The sequence below is a fragment of the Ursus arctos genome, unplaced genomic scaffold, assembly GCF_023065955.2.
Source record: "Ursus arctos isolate Adak ecotype North America unplaced genomic scaffold, UrsArc2.0 scaffold_19, whole genome shotgun sequence".
NCBI classification, from domain to species: Eukaryota; Metazoa; Chordata; class Mammalia; order Carnivora; family Ursidae; genus Ursus; species Ursus arctos.
Genome location: NW_026622863.1, coordinates 36,121,917 through 36,138,680, shown reverse-complemented (window position 1 = coordinate 36,138,680; position 16,764 = coordinate 36,121,917). Strand labels below are relative to the sequence as shown.

General features: G+C 52.3%; 1 protein-coding gene across 2 annotated transcripts; it reads right to left on the bottom strand.

Annotated features, from left to right (window-relative positions):
• Window positions 1-343: 343 nt before the first annotated feature.
• Window positions 344-10,040, bottom strand: LOC113249641 (uncharacterized). Of its 2 annotated transcripts, none has more exons than XM_057314541.1 (4): window positions 9,508-10,040; window positions 4,909-5,078; window positions 1,289-1,525; window positions 344-768 (listed from the first exon to the last, which is right to left on the bottom strand). In XM_057314541.1, exons 1-3 carry the CDS (start codon window positions 9,927-9,929, stop codon window positions 1,290-1,292), a joined length of 828 nt encoding a protein of 275 aa, XP_057170524.1. In that variant the 5' UTR covers window positions 9,930-10,040; the 3' UTR covers window positions 344-768; window position 1,289. The 2 variants fall into 2 exon arrangements, with proteins under 2 accessions (XP_057170524.1, XP_048079990.2); XM_048224033.2 differs by having other exon boundaries at window positions 344-765; window positions 9,508-10,034.
• Window positions 10,041-16,764: the final 6,724 nt, after the last annotated feature.

Here is a 16,764-nt window from a genome sequence, read left to right as displayed (position 1 = left end):
CCAAACCAAGATGTCGGTAGTCACCCATCAAATCCACAAAGGCTTAAGACACTATCATCCTATTTCTTGGTGAGGATGCAGTGAGATGTGTACCCCAAGCCCCGTGGCAGGGAGAGTGAGTTATCAACATCACTGTCTAGAATGAATTCTGACTGAATATAAGAACCTTGAAAAATACTGCCTACTTCTTAACCCAGCATTTCACTTTGAGGAGTCTATCCAAAAGTCTATGAGAGTCTAAAATAGGAACAGAATGTGAGCACAAAACTGTTCACTGCAGCAATGAAAACCACAGCAGGGAAAGGGCTAAGTAGGATGGAATAGTATACAGCCATGACACATGTTTACAAGGAATTTTAAATTAAATCACAAATGTTATATAATGTTAATTGATAGAAGAATTTAAAGAGGCCTAAACATGAAGAATGTAAATATGCTGGAAATGGACATACATAGCATTAAATGGTTTACCGGAAACTTACAAAATGTGTAAAAAGTGATTTCTTGGGTGGTAAAATTTGTAGTGGTTTCGTTATTCTTTTCTGGATTGTTCTAAGCTTTCATCAATACACACTGACAAATAAAAGGAAATGAATTCTTTTCAAACACTATATAAAAACCGAGTTAAGGAATGCACCAGAAATCGGTAGACTGGCTGTCTCCGAGGAAGGGCCTGGGGCAGGAGTCCATGCTGCAGGAAGCCTTGCTTTTCCATTTGTACCATCCGGAGACTTCTAAGTCTTCTAAGTAACAGGCTGGTTTTACCTACTGAAAAATAAATGAAAATTTTTGCAAAGGAGACTGAGAAGTAAGAATAGTAAAACTACAGAAGTGGGAGGAGAGCCTGAGGGGAAAACCAGGAAAGTGCTTTCACCTCCTGGGGGAGACAGGACTCCAGGTCTGACCTGCCCTCTTGGGCCGAGTGCCCATCACAGTCACCCCAGGACCCAGCTGGTCTAGGGTGGCTTTACTCAGCAAGGCCCGCTCCCTCTGACCTGAAACAGGAGTTGGGTCAGGGTTTTTCCCAGGAATAAAGGCAGGCAGGCGAGGGGAGGGACTTCAGGGGACATCACTGCAGGGCCTCTGAACTAGGACCCTGTGTCCCCTGGGTCTGAAACAGTTGGGCCCAACACATGAGCAATGAATGGGTGAGGTTTCCCCCAACTCCCCAATCACCTTCTATGAGTTGAGAGAACCGTGTGAACGGCCGACCACCCTGTGGGTCAGCAGAATCCTCTAAATGAGACCCCCGCTTCCCAGGAGAACCTTTGCAGTCAATGTACTAAACCTTAGCCTTCGAGGAACTTTTCCAGCAGGGCCAGCAGTTGCTGCTTCACGGTCTCATTGTCCATGACCTGCTTGGTCAGCTCCACAGCGTCCTTCCACTCCAGGTCCCTGAGGATGGCGGTGGCTTCATTATAGAGCTTTTGCTTCTTATCAGGCGTCAGCTCCATTATGATCTGAGGAATCGGCTTGAACTGTCCCCTTGTCATCCATGCACCTAACAGACCCCCGGCAACCCCCCCTAGAAAACAAGGAAGGTTCAGTTAGTTGGTTTGATTAGTGCTCTTGCTGGGAGCACGTCCACCGCCGGGACAAGTGGGCACATTCCCGCGTGGGCCAGAACCGGCTCGGCTTCGTGCCCGCTCCACCCCACCTTGCTGGGGGACAAGGGTTTATGGGGTCTTCAGTTCATTTGGCTCAGATATTGAACCCCAACGTGCCTTCCCTGAGCTCTGCACTCACAGATGCAGCGCGAAGCCTCTCCCGCCGCACAGCTGTGCTAACGGAAATCTTCTCCAGGGCCTGCGGGTTTCCTGCTTCCCACACGCTCTCCTCGTAAAGCAGAGAGCAGAGACGCAAGTGCGTTTTCAACGGGAACCATCTCAGTGGTGAGGCTGAGTTGTCTCCATAATATGCTTTTGCCCCTGAACTTCGGAAATTTCTAGGGAAATCGTTTGGCTAAAGCACCCTGGGGACAGAGGAGGAGACCTTCACTCTGAAGCAACTGTTTCTCATGCCAGCCCTCCAGAGCTGTGTGATGGTAACTACAAATACAACTTTCTCAACTACTTCTCTTCCTGTGACCCCAAAAAGGCATAACCATTATTATTAAAGGTAAATTTATGATCAAATGTAAGGTGCATGATGTTGGGACTTGAAGCCCTTATGTCAATGGAAAGTTCTATGTGACCAGGTGGGTCCAGGTCGGCTACAGGAAGGTGCCCTGGGGCAGGGGTCTCAAACTCAAGGGCCTTCAGGGGGCAGGCAGGAGGTTGAGAGGAGGGAAGAGGGCTGAGTGAGCCCGTGGGTGACGGAGAGAGGGTCCCTGTCTAAGGGGCGGTGGCTACCCCTCGCCTGCCCATTGCTACCACACGGAATGCCAGATCTGTATCCTGAAAAATGTCCCATGATTTTTAAAACGAAAATTTTAAAAGATTTTTATTTATTTGAGAGAGAGAGAAAAAGAGCACAAGCAGGGGAGAGAGAGAAGCAGGATCCCTGCCAACCAGGGCACCCAATGCGGGGCTCGATCCCAGGACCCTGGGATCACGACCTGAGTTGAAAGCAGATGCTTAAATGACTGAGCCACACGGGCACCCCTAAAAAGTTCGAGCTTTAAATACCGATGATCAGAAATTAATAGATGCAGCCCGGCTGGACTTAGTGACTTTCTCTGAAAGAGCAGAGCGTGGAAAGTGGGACCCTAACGTCACAGTGGGGAAAGCTGGCACAGACCCCCCTTAACCAGGTGATCAAGGTGGACATCGCCAGCAAGGCCTGTGGATGTCACACGTCCCTGGAATGGTGCTATGAGACAGGTGTCCACCTGTGTCCTCGGTAAGCTTTCCAAAGGTCCCTAACCCCGGGCTAAGCATGAGAAAGCCCTCAGGGAGACTCAAACAGAGAGGCATTCTACAAATACCTGCCTGGTACTCCTCAAAACTACCCAGGCCATGAAAGCAAGCAAAGTCTGAGCAACTGTCACAGACCCGGGGAGACGAAGCAGGCATGAGGATTAATTGCACTGTGATAGCTTGAGCTGGATTCTGGGACAGGAACACATCAGTAATGCAAAAACTGGCAAAGTACAAATAAAGCCTGGAGACCAGGTAGTAGTGACGCATCGGTGTTGGTTTCTTACTTTGACAAGGGCACCTGGTAACACAAGATGGTAACGTCAGGGGAACGGAAGCGGTGAGGGATACACGGGAGTTCTCTGCACGGTCTCGCCAGCTTGTCTGTAATTCTACTACTATTCCAGAATAAAAGGTTTATCTGAGAGAACAGAGCCCGGGCAGAGAGAACCCAGGTGTGGGCTGACCCCGCCTGCACCCTCTCCGGAAGCCGAGTGTGGAGGCATCTGAGCACACAGCTCCCCTGGGGCTGAGCCCAGGCCAGCACCCGGCCCTGGAGGCTGAACACCGCCCCTGGCCACCCTTCCCCTCTGCTCCAAAAGCAGGGAGGATTCAGGGAGGGAAAACCAGTCATTTACAAGTTTTACTGAACTTTTCCTCATGACACCCGTGAAGCGCTTAGAGCCCAGAGTTGCCCTCATCTGCACTAAACCGTTAGGAGAACAGCAAGATTTGATTTAGAGCAGCACTTAATGCAAAAAGTCGCCAGGAATATCGACCAGCAAATTACTCATTCTTTGGAGAAGAGAAAAATCCTTGGTCTTCTGGGTAAATGATGTTCCCGCCCACGACTAGGGGCTGCAAGTAGTGAGTCCCCCGGTTCTCCTGGCAGACATTGTGTTCTCCACCAGCGCTGACACAACCCAGGCAAAATACATGCTCCCACAATGGCATCTGGGATCAGCTATATGATAAAGGATCCCATCAGGCCCTCCCCTGAGCACCTTAGATGGGGGGGGGGGGGACAAAGATGTAGACTGTCACTGAGGAAGGAGGCAATGGCCTTGTCTCCTCCCTTACTGGCTGCTGCTTCGATGTTGAGAAGCTGAAGTCAGGACTCACTAATTCACAGGCTGCAAAGGGACACGGACAGGTGGACGGTCTGGGGCCCCCCCACAGGCTGACTTACTCCCCAGTGTGATCTCAGCATCACGGAATGTCCCTGTGTGCCAGTCCTGTCACAGAAACACAGAGCAGAGCAGGAAGCCATGCCAGGAGCCGGAAACAGAAGCCAACCTGGGCAGACAGGCCGTCACCGCTCCAGCCTGTGTCGTGGGAGGACTGCAGGCCGGACTGGGAGCTCTAATCCAGCCCCTCCTCAAGTGAGGCCCACGCAGCAGCCCTGACCCACAGTTCAGACCACACGGGAACCCTTCCTGCTCCGAAGCCAGAGGAAGCAACCCTTCCTGGCTCCAAGAATGATGGGAAAGTGGGCCAAACCTCCATTCATTGCTGGAAACTGGCTGTCAAGTAGAAGTAGGGGGCAAAAGCAGGGGGCAGGGACGACCCCTCTAGGATATTTGTGCTTCTTCTGCCTGAGACTGTTTGCTTTCAGAATGGGGAGGCGCTCTGAATGAGCTCATGTAAAATGGCCAGACAGCGTCTGCTTCTAGGGGGTGCTCAGCAAACCCAGCTTCCTCCCGGGTTCCCTTCTGCAGTGACCTGTCATGGTGATGGGGAAGGAGACCATCCAAGGGACCCAGGACACCCTTTCATCTTCAGATGCCAGGATACATCGCTGAGGGGAGAGGCGCCCTCCAGGTCTGCATGACACAGATGCCATTTGCTGGAAAGCCCTGCAATTCGAAGACCTTCACGCTCAGAAGCCTGTGTTTTCAGCAGGAGGAATTAGGGACACAAATCATGTCACTGAAGCAACCTCAACTCAACCAACATCTCCCACAGGACAGAGACTTCTGTGAGGTCTGTGGTTTCAAAGGCCTTTGTTACAATGCCCCCGAGCTGACTGTCCCCGCGAGCTTACGCTTACCCACAGCTATTCCGAGTGGTCCTCCGACCAGACCACCGATGAAGGCCCCAGACCCTACGATCGTCGCGCCCTTCTTAGAGAACTTGTAGGTCACCTTCACATCCTCGTACTCCGAGATGCAGCCGAGCAGCTTCATGACGTCATCCACCGAGAGGGGCTTCTTTTTGTGCCTCAAAGGAAGCATTTCAAAGGGAGAGTTTTAATGAGCATCAGAGTACCTGCACCCAAATGTTACTCTGGCTGGAGTTCCGAGCAACAGTCCTCATGTAGAGAACGGGAGCTCTGCCGTACGCGGGACAGACGGCACCAGCCCTGTGGTTGGGTCCTTGTCACGGACGAAGCCGGGAAGCATTTAGTTCATAAGCAACACAGTCCGCAGAAGGGAGGAAAGGTCTTCCTTGCCCTCTGCCTCGCTTCTGATTTGTGCCGGGTTACGGAGCAGGCCCGGCCCCAGGCTCCCGCGGGTCATCACTAGTGAGGCAAGCAAGCCCTCTCTTGAGTCTGCGCCCTTCCTGCTGCCTCAGGCCTCCCCAGGGCACAGAGCCTGGCGGAGAGCAGGACGTCCCAGCCTCACTCCCCTGTCATGGGACAGGGAACGGAGCTCATGCCAAGCCAAAAGGGGGCAAGTACTGACTCCATGACCACACTGGCCTTGTGCCCACCCCTGTCCGCCTGTGACCCTGAGTAGAGGGTCAGAGTCCTCACCTGTAAAATGAGACAACCCACCTACAAGCTGGATTCTGGGAAGGTCTGGGCAGAATGGATGCAAGTACCTGGTGTGAGTGTGGAACACTGCGACCCGCAGACATGTTGGCTCTAAATGAATATTCTGTAGCTGAGACAACCACTGGCTTTTCCATCAGCAGCCACTCCTAAAGCCTCTACCAGCCCCTTGGGGGATGGTAAAGGCGGGGGCAGGTTGACCCTAAAGAGGACCAGTAAGATGAATAAACTAAACCACAGAATTCCAGGGCTTTGCATCTGTTCCGATAGACAGACAGATGGACCTTTAGAACAATGACCTTAGAACAATTGTCTGAGGTCAGGAAACTGTTTGCTGCACTGGTGGGAAACTGGCAGGCAGGGCTGGGGCAGGGTGGACTCTGCCCCAGGGTCAGTGGGCATGGAGACCCACAACACGGACGGGCCACCTGACAGGCCCCGGAAGTAAAATCAAAGTGGCCACGAGCTGATGCTTCTCCTTCTGGTCTCGGCTGGACCTAGGGCTCGAAGGGCACTTCCTTCCATCACTCCGCTTTTCATGCAAGCAGTCCCTAAAGGAACTGGACAAAGCTTGGGGCAGACCCTGTTGCTCAGTAACTCTTGGTTACATCTCTTTCTAACCCAAGAAGAATCCAGAAGCAGCCTCTGATGTAAAATCATCCTCCCAGTCCTGGGAGAGACTTCCGAGCCCCTAGAATGAAACTCTGGGTCTGCTGGATCACCACAGTCAGGGTTCAGGACCTCTCCGCCGTCCCAGCAGAGGTAAGGCGTGTCCTGTGCTCTGACCCCTGCCGTGTTCTGAGATCCGTGGTTCTCCACAAGGGCACAGAATCACTGATGACCTTGGGAAATGCAGCCCGCGTGCGTGGGCTGAGATTCTGCGTGGGGACAAGCTCCAGCTGGCCTCTAACCCCACCTTGGACAGCAAGACTCTACGAGAGCATGACCCAGACATCGGACATCTGCTGCTTGGTGCTCGAGTTCAGAAAGTGCAAACAAGCCTCCCCCAATGTGTCTCTTTGACCAAGTGGGGTATAGAGGCGATGGAGGGACAGGCCTTGCAGGGGTGCTCAAGGGACGGAGAAGGAATCAAGGGTGCCTGCCCCCGCTCTGGCCCCATGTGTCCTGGACGTGCCTACAAACCTCCGAGCTTCCCACACCTTTGCTCACTACTGGCAGCCCATTGTAGACAGAGTCCACGCCGCCCCCTCCACCCTGGAAGAGAGCCCACTCGAGGGTCAGGAATTGTCCACACACAAAGGTCACAATAATCAGATAGCATTACAACAGCAAAGGGACTGCACATGGCAGAAGTCACTAAGAAATGAGGGGATGGAGGGTGTGACTTGATTTACCCAGTAGCCATGGTGCTGTGAAGCTATGCAAATGAGTTTTATTTCAGATACTAATGTATTTCAAATATTGATAACCAAGGGAGTTACTGTCATAGTAAAACCTTTCAAAATGCCAATAATCCTCTTGTAAAACATCTAGTCATCATATAGCTTATATCTGGTTTATATGCAGCTTTCTATCTGTCAGTTATGCTGGGAAAAGGGGAGTCGAAGCTCGATTCTGGGAAGGCCCCTGTGGAGACTACAGTCAGCTCCCCATTTCCAGGCACATGAAGACCCCAAGCATGGTCTGCAAGGCGGGCTTCCTAGCCAGGGCACTCTGCCCAGACACGACTCCTAAAACAGGGTTTCTGCAGGATTACGGACCTGCACTCTGGAAACACTTTCTTTTCTTTTTTTTTTTAATTTAAGATTTTATTTATTGTTTTGATAGAGACAGCAAGAGAGGGAACACAAGCAAGGAGAGTGTGAGAGGGAGCAGCAGGCTTCCCGCCGAGCTGGGCCCGATGCGGGACTCGATCCCAGCACCCTGGGATCATGACCTGAGCCGAAGGCAGAGGCTTAATGGCTGAGGTGCCCCTGGAAACACTTTCTGCGTAACAAGAAAATGCATGGCAAGGAGGAAGGACACAGCCACTTCATACTCTATTGTGCATCTAAAAACCTAGCTTCCCACGGGCTCTGAATGACTCCCTAGAAACCCACAGGGACTAATAAGGCATCATCGTGCAAAGGCTACTCCCAACCTCCACTCAGCCCAGGCAGCCCAGCACAAGGCAGGAGCCCAGGGCTCTGCAGAACTGGAGGGCCAGCAGGGGTCGCAGTGTGTGGGAGGGCAGGGGACGACGTGGCCCGCCTCTGGCCTGGTTCAACACCTCCACACCACAGGAAGAGGTGGCATTGTGGCTGCCTCACTCCAAGACAAACCTGTTTAATTTCCTTGTGAGAATCATTTTAGACGTTAGAGCATCAGTAGACTCTTGTGGAAGGAAGGTTTGTCACCCCATCTCCTGAGTCCTTGCTAAAAACCCCGGCCTCCTGACTTCTCCGGGCTTGCCAGAGTGAGCAAGGAAGCCAGTCCTGCTTCTCCTCCCACTGTAAGCTTGCCTTTGTCTGTAAGCAACAAGGACGCCAGTAAGGAGGGAGGAGGGAGGAAAGTACTCTGATGGGGACAGACATCAGAGGGTGGGAACGGGGCCTCCCCTCCCCATATCACACCTATTTCAGAATCAGATTTGTCCACAACACGGACTCTGGTCACAGAAAGCCCATCTGCCAGCCACAGAGAAGGCAAATACCAACTTAAAGCCTTGGTTTCTTGTACCACCAGGCTGGTCTGCCGATGACAGCAAGGTTCTGGGGAAGAGGGAGATGTGCCCATCCCTGAGAGTGCAGCCCGGCTTTTTGAGATGGACCAGATTGTGAGAGAGCAGGGAGAGGAAGGCTTCAGAGCTAACACAGACCCCCATGCACCCTGTTTAAAAAGAAAAGAAAACAAAAGCAGAGCCTCTGAAGGAGTCAGGGTGATCTTGCTCACCTGCCATCTTTCTGCTTCTCTGCTGGAATTTATAAAATCCCACTGTGTGGCCTGGCTCTTGTAAGACTTGTCTTCCCAGCTCTGTAGGCCCCAGTGCGAAGGGCTCACGTGGACCCCACCAGCAGTGTCAGATGAGCCCACAGACATTTTAAGACTGAACTGTTGCTCGTATTTGAAAATCAGATTTCACATACATCTGATTTCTGATTTCTCTTGACAAATCAAAAGAGCGAGCCCCCCTGGACCACCTTCCGGTAGCCACAGAGGCAAAGCTAAGCCGGTACTGCCTTCTCTCTGCCATAGGCCCTAGCAGGGCCACCTTCCCCACCCAGGGGCCCATAAACAGGTCACTCTGCAACCTCTCAGAGTCTACCAGTCCCCAGCAAAGAATGCTCCCCTCCGAGATCCTTAACACCCATTCCTGGTCATCTCTAACTTACCCCGCAGGGCCAGGCTGAGGGTTCTGTCTCACCGGGCATCCTTCCAGGACTCTGTCCTGCATATGTAACCCCTGCAGCCCCACCCACGCGCCTGGGACCCAGAGGAGGGTGACACACACCTTGAGGTTACTGAGGAGGGCACACACATGTGGGTACCTGGGGAGGTCATACACACACCCAGAGTCACTATGCGGTGCGACGCTGGGTGCCGGGCCCTGATCGAGGCTGCGGGTTCTGACCCCAGCTGGGCCACTGCTGCTTACTTCTGGCGTGACGTCAGCCTCTCCGTGCCTCAGTGTCTTCATGTGGCAAATGTATACCCTAGCGACGTGGGGTCGCTCCGCAGGCCGCCCCACACCATGCCTTGGGTGCCCCACCTCACCCCTCCGCGCCTGCACCCTGAGCCCTTCACCTGCTGGGACGCGGTCCGCAACACAGGGGAGACCCAGGCCCATGGTTCTCCGGCCCCTCCCGCCCCAGGGTCTCCCCGCCCCCCGCCACCTGCAGGGTCGCTGGCACCGGGGCCCTTCCATTCGCTGCTCACCGTGGCGCCTTCACCACCGCCACAGCAACCACTGCCACCGCCACAGCCACCACCACCGCCACAGCCACCACCACCAGCTCCACCATCATCCCCACTGCCATGCTCTGTGCCGTCGTCGTCAACAGGTTCATGCTCTCTTCCACCACCTCCGCTACCATGGTCTTCCTCGCCCTTGCCACCACTGCCACTACCGCTGCCACCGCCAACACGGCCACTGCCGTCAACATCACCCTGTGCTGCTCTGGCGTCTTCGCCTTTGCCATGTGCTCCGCGGCCTTCCGCTGCCTGGCGGGGGCTCGAGAACGCGAGGTCCTAGCCTGAGGAATCAGCCGGAGTGTCTCCTCTTGGTCGGAGTCTAGGCCTGGCTCCTGAGTCTGGACTGAAGTCCCTGCAGCCCTCAGGCTGCGCTCCTCTGTGCCCATCGCCAGCGCTCTACCGCCGCACGCACACGCTCTGGACAGGCTTCCCTTGCACCTTCCTCAACTCGGAGAGGCCTCTCCCTTTGGCCCTTGATTCAGGATCTCTGACCCTTAGGCCTAAGGAAGCTCCTCCTTCCCCTCAGTGGGCAGGAAATGGAGCCCAGCGACCTGGATAAGTCCCAGATGCAAAGTTCATGTTTGCTGATCGTATGGGCCGAAGTCCAACATAAACTGCCCTTTCAGGTGCCTGCAGCAGGGGCCTCTGGGTGTGGGGGTTTGAAGGGCTCAGCGCTGGCTTTACTCCTAGGGTTCCAAGGGAAGGGGGAGTCCAGCTTCCAGGACAAAGCTGAGGTTGGGGAGCATCCTGGGAGGGGGCAGAGGTGGGGGTGGTGTGCAGGGAATACTTTAGAGGGAACACCCCCCATCCCGACACACACACACACAAACACACACACACACACACACACACACAAGGGCTGGCCTTGAACCACCTCAGATCTGAAAAGGGCTCTGGGGGCTTTCCATGGCCTAGCCCACTAATCCTGACAGCGTCCTCCCACCTCGGCATGGCGGCCACTGCCGTGTTACACATAGGAGCAGTGAGGTGCAGAGAGGCTGGTCTGCCTGAGGCCACCCTGGTAGGGAGTGTCAGGGTCCAGACTCTAATCTGGGTCCACCGGGCTCAAAGCCGTCGCCGTAACCAGCCCTCTGCCTGGCTTTCCAGGAAGCCGGACACACCCAGACGATGGGCCTCTTTCACACTGCCAGAGTCCTTTTGTTTCGTTTTCTTCTTTCTCCTCTCTTGAACGGGAAAGTACTTGGGAGGTATATATGCCATATATACGCACATATACACATCTTACACATACACACACCATGTATATACACGCACATAAACACTACACGTACACACATACACACACATACACATATACGACAGTATATACATGCCCTAGTAAGGCGGTTTTTTTAAAAGAAAGATATATTTTGCTGACTTACAAAAAGCTGTACATATTTAATACATACAACTTGATGATGCGGTGGGACACAAAGGCAGAAGAAAAATTATTAAATTTCCTTACTACCTACAGCCCACTGACAAGTCCTTGAAAAAGGCAGAGTGACCTTCCTCTATGGACTCAACTGCCTCAAAGCTGATACTTTGCTGAGGGCCAAAGGCACTCTTAGCCCAACCCCAGGGCCCTGTAAGTCTACTTTAACATATAAAAGTCCCTTTGAAAACTTCCTTTATCTCTACCCCCCAAGATGTGTGTTGGCAGTCATCCCCCAAGCATATGCCCCCCCCATATCCATCTGAAGGGTCTCATGATTGAGTTTGAACTAAACAGTAATAAATGACATTTGCTAACAATAGCTACCCCCTCAGGATCCTGGAAACCTTGTTTCCATGACACTTGGGAGGCTTACACTATCCCTAACCCCCTCCCAACTTGAGAGTATATAATGGGCCACTCCTCACCACCCCAGTGCAGCTCTTTCTGCCCACGGGTCCTGTCCCTGTGCTTAGTAAAACCACCTTTTTGCACCAAAAACGTCTCAAGAAATCTTTCTTGGCCACTAACTTCGAACCCTAACGTCTTGTTCTGTATCGGATGAGTTTGGGGTTAACCAGTGAGACCATCAACACAATCTACACCATACTCATATGCATCACTCCAGAAGTTTCTTCCCGCCCTCTCTATTGTCATTGTCACTTGTGTGTGTGTGGTAAGACCACTTAACGTAAGAGTTACCCTCTTCACTATACCTTTACCACACAATACAATATGAGTAGCTATAGGCAGTACGCTGTGTAGATTCCCAGCATTTATTTATCTTACAGACCGAAACCTTGTCCCCTTTCACTGTCGTTAAAGTTTACTTCCGTTTTGTTACTTCCATCTCCCTTCTGTCCTCATTGTGAGAAAGGGGCCCGGGCATTCACCAGGGTTCCTGGGCACAGTGAATCACCCCATCCATTTCCCAATAGGAGCTTTTGCTTGAGTTTGGGTGACAACCACCTCCAGGCTCAGGCCTGGGGGAGATTCTCCCATTTCTCTGCGGGCAGCGCCCTCTGGCGGCTCCTTAAAGAATTGGGCTGCTGGCTCCCCCAGAGGTGGGAAGGGGAGTTCTGATGGGCAGGAAAGATGCTGGAAGGGAAAGAAACTGCAAAGTCGGGCCCCCCAGAGAAGGTGAGCTGTAAGAAGTCCAGCCAATGTTGCACCTGTCAGCAACCTGGGACCTTCATTCTGACATGAATAAGTCATACGATGGTTGCACACGCGGAAGCCCGGCAATGGAACACATGATACCACAGTCTCCTAGTGGCAGCCAGGCCTCCTGCAGAGTGGGTCCTGTGAATGACAGGGCACAGCGGGATCCCCATCATGGTGACTGTGCACTGGTCCAGCATCCAGACAGTGCTCTCATGATGCTTCCCATCTGGAGGTCTGGCTGGGTGACCTCGGGAAAGTCATTTGACTTCTCTATGCCTCCGTTTCCTCATTTGGGAAATGACAACAATAATAGTGCCTCTCCTAGGATTATCCTGAAGATTAAAGGAGGTAATGTGTAGGGATCTAGATTATTCTTGTTTTTATCATAGGATGTGAAAATGAAAAACATCTCCAGAGTCCCAAATGTGAGCCTCAAGTTCCCAGAGAGGCAGGAAATCAGATTCTACCCCCACTTTCACAACCCACCATCCACAATCCACCATTCTGGGGGTCCAAGAATCCCCCAGCATGCGGGATCCCCAGCACGCAAGGCTCCATTCACAAGCCATCGGTGGACTTTGGCCCATATATTCACCAAACACTAACTTAGCACCTTGGGCTGCCCAGGGTCCCCGGACTTTCTCCTGTGCCCACTGATGGGAGGGAGGAGTGTCTTGGGCCTAAGGGTCAGAGATCTTGAATCAAGGCCAAAGGGAGACAGGGTCCCCAGGAAGCCTCTCCAGGCTTGAGGAAGGTGTGAGGTGCAAGGTCCATCTAAGATGAGTGTGGACTGGGGCAGAGGCTGGATGTGAGGGAGTGCAGCCTGGGCACTATGGGGCCCTCTGAGGCCAGCACCTTTTTCCCCCCACCCCATGTTTTCCAGAGTTCCAGTTAGCCAGCTCCTAACTTATATGGCTTTTCCAGCATAATCCCCCCCAGACCCAGGGCTGGATAAGCCCACATCCAGATCACACACACAGAAACCCCTGTGACCTCTTAATGAAAACATATGAGTAAACTTGATGTCATTTTGAAAACTAATCTTACGGTCAGTGTTATTTTTATTTTAAGTTACCTGTAACGAGGCTCCACAGTCCTGTGCTTCAGGGTTCCCAGGGATCTGGATCCAGGCTTGCAGCCAGTCATTTGCCCCAAGGCAGCCATAGAGCCAGGGTTTGGGGTCAGGAGAGGTTCCAGCGCCATATGGTGGGTCTAGGACCCCCTTCCTTCCTCAGAGGGCCTGGGGTGGAGGAGGTCTCCCCTTCCCCCAGTCTTTTCCCCACGACACGTGCATCCCTTTCATATGTGAAATGTTCAGCGCACTGTGGGCACATGTCAGGGGGGTTCACTAGCTTGCTAGGGCCCTATAACAAAAGACCACAAAGTGGGTGACTTAAGAAAGGACTTATTGTCTCCATGTTGGAGACGAAGCCAGTGAGTCTGCAGGTCCAAGCTCCTGAAATCTGTGAGGGAGAATCATTCCTTGCGTCTTCCTAGCTTCTGGGAGTGGCCGGCTCCTTGGCAGTCCGTGACTTGCAGCTGAGCCTCTGCACCTGTCATCGCATGGCATCCCCCCTGTGTGTCTGTGTCAGCGCCCCAGTTTCCCTCTGCTGATAAGGACACTGGTCATATTGGATTACAGACCTCATCTTAACTTGATTGCATCTGCAAAGACTCTATTTTCAAATAAGGTCACATTTACAAGTACCAGAGGTTAGGACTACAAATATCTGTTCGGGGTGACACAATTCAACCCCAAACACCAGGTAGTCAACAAATACGAGCTGCGAAGATAAGCACGTGAGTATGCACACGGTCCGTGCTGGCACAAGGGAACTAGCAGGCTCAGCCCATGCCTGGCAACAAAGTCGCTATGCACGGAGGGGCCCTCGAGATGCCTGCCTTTGGTCTTGGGGGAGCTTTGTTCTGCAAGGACTGTTGCCGGACAGGCTGGCTTTGGGACTGGTAATGAGCCTGTCCCGGGCTTCATCATTGTTCTTCTTAATAATTAATTCATCCTCTTCCTTGGTGTTTATAGCCTTCAAAAATACGTAGATGGCTATCCTGTCCCTTTGCCATCACTCAGCCCCTCTCTGCATATTTGCCATGGTGCGTTATCATCGTTATTATTATTATTTCCTCCCTGCATGCTCCCTTGGTCCCTCAGCCACCATCACTGCTGCATGAATTTCCTCCAGCTTCCCAGTCCGGAGCGCCCAGGTAGCACGTGGAGTGTCAGAAGTCAGGAGTCGGGTGGGTGACAAGGGACAGCCCACAGGCCCTCTGGCCTCCTAATTACTCCTTTGTCATTTTTGTCAGTTTCCCCAAAGCCACATCAAATAAATAGACGAGCTAAGTAAAAACAGCGTGCTTACAGTGCAAATGCGCTTTCCAGACAAATCCCCTGCCCCTGCTTCCATCCAGACAATCCCCAATTTCCTCGGCTATGAAATGAGGATGGAATCCTTGTTCTCAGCACCCTGGGATTGCTGTGAGGACAGCTGAGGATCAGAGGGGAAAGCGCCTTGTCAACGACAAAGCAGGGAGAGTGTCGGTACCAGCAATGTCTTCAACACACGATTGGATCTCTGCAGAATGTTCCGGGGTCCGCTGCTCTTGATATTCCAAGTTAAATTTACAAAGTGAACTTGATAGAACTGAGATTCGCCCTCAAATCTGTTTGTTGAAAGAATGGAGAGGTGTCGTCCTTCAAGATCTACCGTCAGATTTTAGTATTCCAAGTAAGTGTGGACCTCAGAGCCCGATGGGCCCTTGGACACAAGCCACAGATGCCCTGAGGGGCTCTGGAAGGTTACGCTGTGATAGAATATTTGAAAAAAAACCCACCTTGTCTTCCATCAGAACTCACTGAAGAGCTCTCTGTACCTGGAAGTCGTATTTCCAGTCTGAGAAGAATGATGTTCAGTGGTTCTGTTGAACATGCGATTCTCAAGCAGCTATTTCTATAATTATCCTGTTTCAGTTAGAATACAGTTTCTGGAACAATAGGACTTTTATTGTATTGTCATATCGGTTATAATAGATATCTTATTACAGAAAATGATGGTAGAGTCACTATTATGATTCCGAAGTTTTTATTTGAAATTGCTCAGAGGCTGGAAATTCTTTCTCCGTAGTAATTTCTACTTTAACGCTGCTTTGGTTGTTTTCGGTTTTTGGTTTAAACTTTGCTGTGTTGGAGACTTTGTTCAGTGGCGGACTGTGGGGTGTTTTTTGTGCATTGGTGTTGCTTGTTTGTGTGTGTGTCTGCTCCAGTGCAGACCGTCGCGAGTCCCCCTGGTGTGTGCTGGTAGCGCGTGGTGCCCATGGTTTTGTTAACTTGCGCGCTGGCTCCGTTGCTGTATCCACATGAGCGCGCTCTCGTCTGCGCTAGGGGCCCTAACAAGTTACCGCGGCCTGGGGGCGTGAACAACACGGATCTCCTGGTTCTGGAGCCTGCAAGCCCAGGATCGAGGTGCTGGCAAGGCAGGATTCATTCAGACATCGTCTGGCTTGCAGGCTTGCCGTCCCGCGGTGGGCACGCAGGACCTCTTCTCTGTGTTTGTGGTGAGGAGGGAGGGTCCGAGTCTGGTGTGTCTTCTGAGGACACGAACCTATAACGCCAGGGCCCCACCTTATGACCTCTTTGAGCCCTCATTACCTCCTTATAGGCTCCATCCCCAAAGACAGTCATATGGGCTTAGGGCCTCAAGATGAATTTGGGGGGCACACAATTTAATGGACAGCACTGAATTTTTTTGATTGCTGAAGAAATACCCAGAGATGTTGTATTGAACGGACCTGATACACAGTATTTCAACGAGTAAATAACGTTAGTGAATATACAATAGAGACCCTGACACTTGAGGCACAGGTCAATGACGTAATATGCTATTTCAGATGGTATCCACTGTGGGGAGAAGAGGGGAGGAGAGAGGGGTCAGGTCCCTCCCCTTAACTCACTGGCCTCAGACCCTGAGCTGTTGGAAGCCCAGCCTGACTCTGAAAACATGTTCCTTGACTCCGGCACGATGGTCTTAGCTGCCAGGAAGTCACCACAAATCTTGGATATCAAATCAACCTTTAGGCCCAGGGGACCTTCTCTGCAATGAAAGGATTTAAGGACCATGAACATTCCCAGATACCTGCCCACACGCTCCGGCACGACCAGAACCACCTGTGAGACCAGCACCACTTCCACACGTCCCGGTGAAACACACGCTCAGCTTAGAGCCCAGACTGCTGATGGGGGCACAGGTCATGGGTCCTGGGAAAAGCCGCGTCTCCCCAATCACAGTCTGACTGACCGGAGCTCAAATCCTCTAGGTGCCCTGTTTTCCAGATGACCTCTTGGGCCCCCCCAGAAACAGAGAGAGGAAAGGACTGTCCATGGTTACACTGTTAGTAACAGAATCAGAGCAAAACTCCAAACCTCTGTTCTCCCCCAGCACACTCTCTAGCAGTGATGGATCGGAGGGTACTGTCCTGGGGGTGCTGAGTGCTTCGAAGGCAGGGAGGCTGGGGGGGGGGGGGAAACACACACACACACACACACACACACACACACACACACACACACACACACTCATTATGAGTATGGAGATAAGCAGACGGGAGAATGT

Excerpts from the sequence above, each read along its gene's own strand:
- LOC113249641 (XM_057314541.1), bottom strand. The coding sequence starts at position 9,929 with ATGGGCACAGAGGAGCGCAGCCTGAGGGCTGCAGGGACTTCAGTCCAG. Across the intron at positions 5,079-9,507 it reads GCGGTGGTGAAGGCGCCACG|GCACAAAAAGAAGCCCCTCT; the intron begins GTGAGCAGCGAA and ends GCTTCCTTTGAG. Across the intron at positions 1,526-4,908 it reads ACCACTCGGAATAGCTGTGG|GGGGGGTTGCCGGGGGTCTG; the intron begins GTAAGCGTAAGC and ends CTTGTTTTCTAG.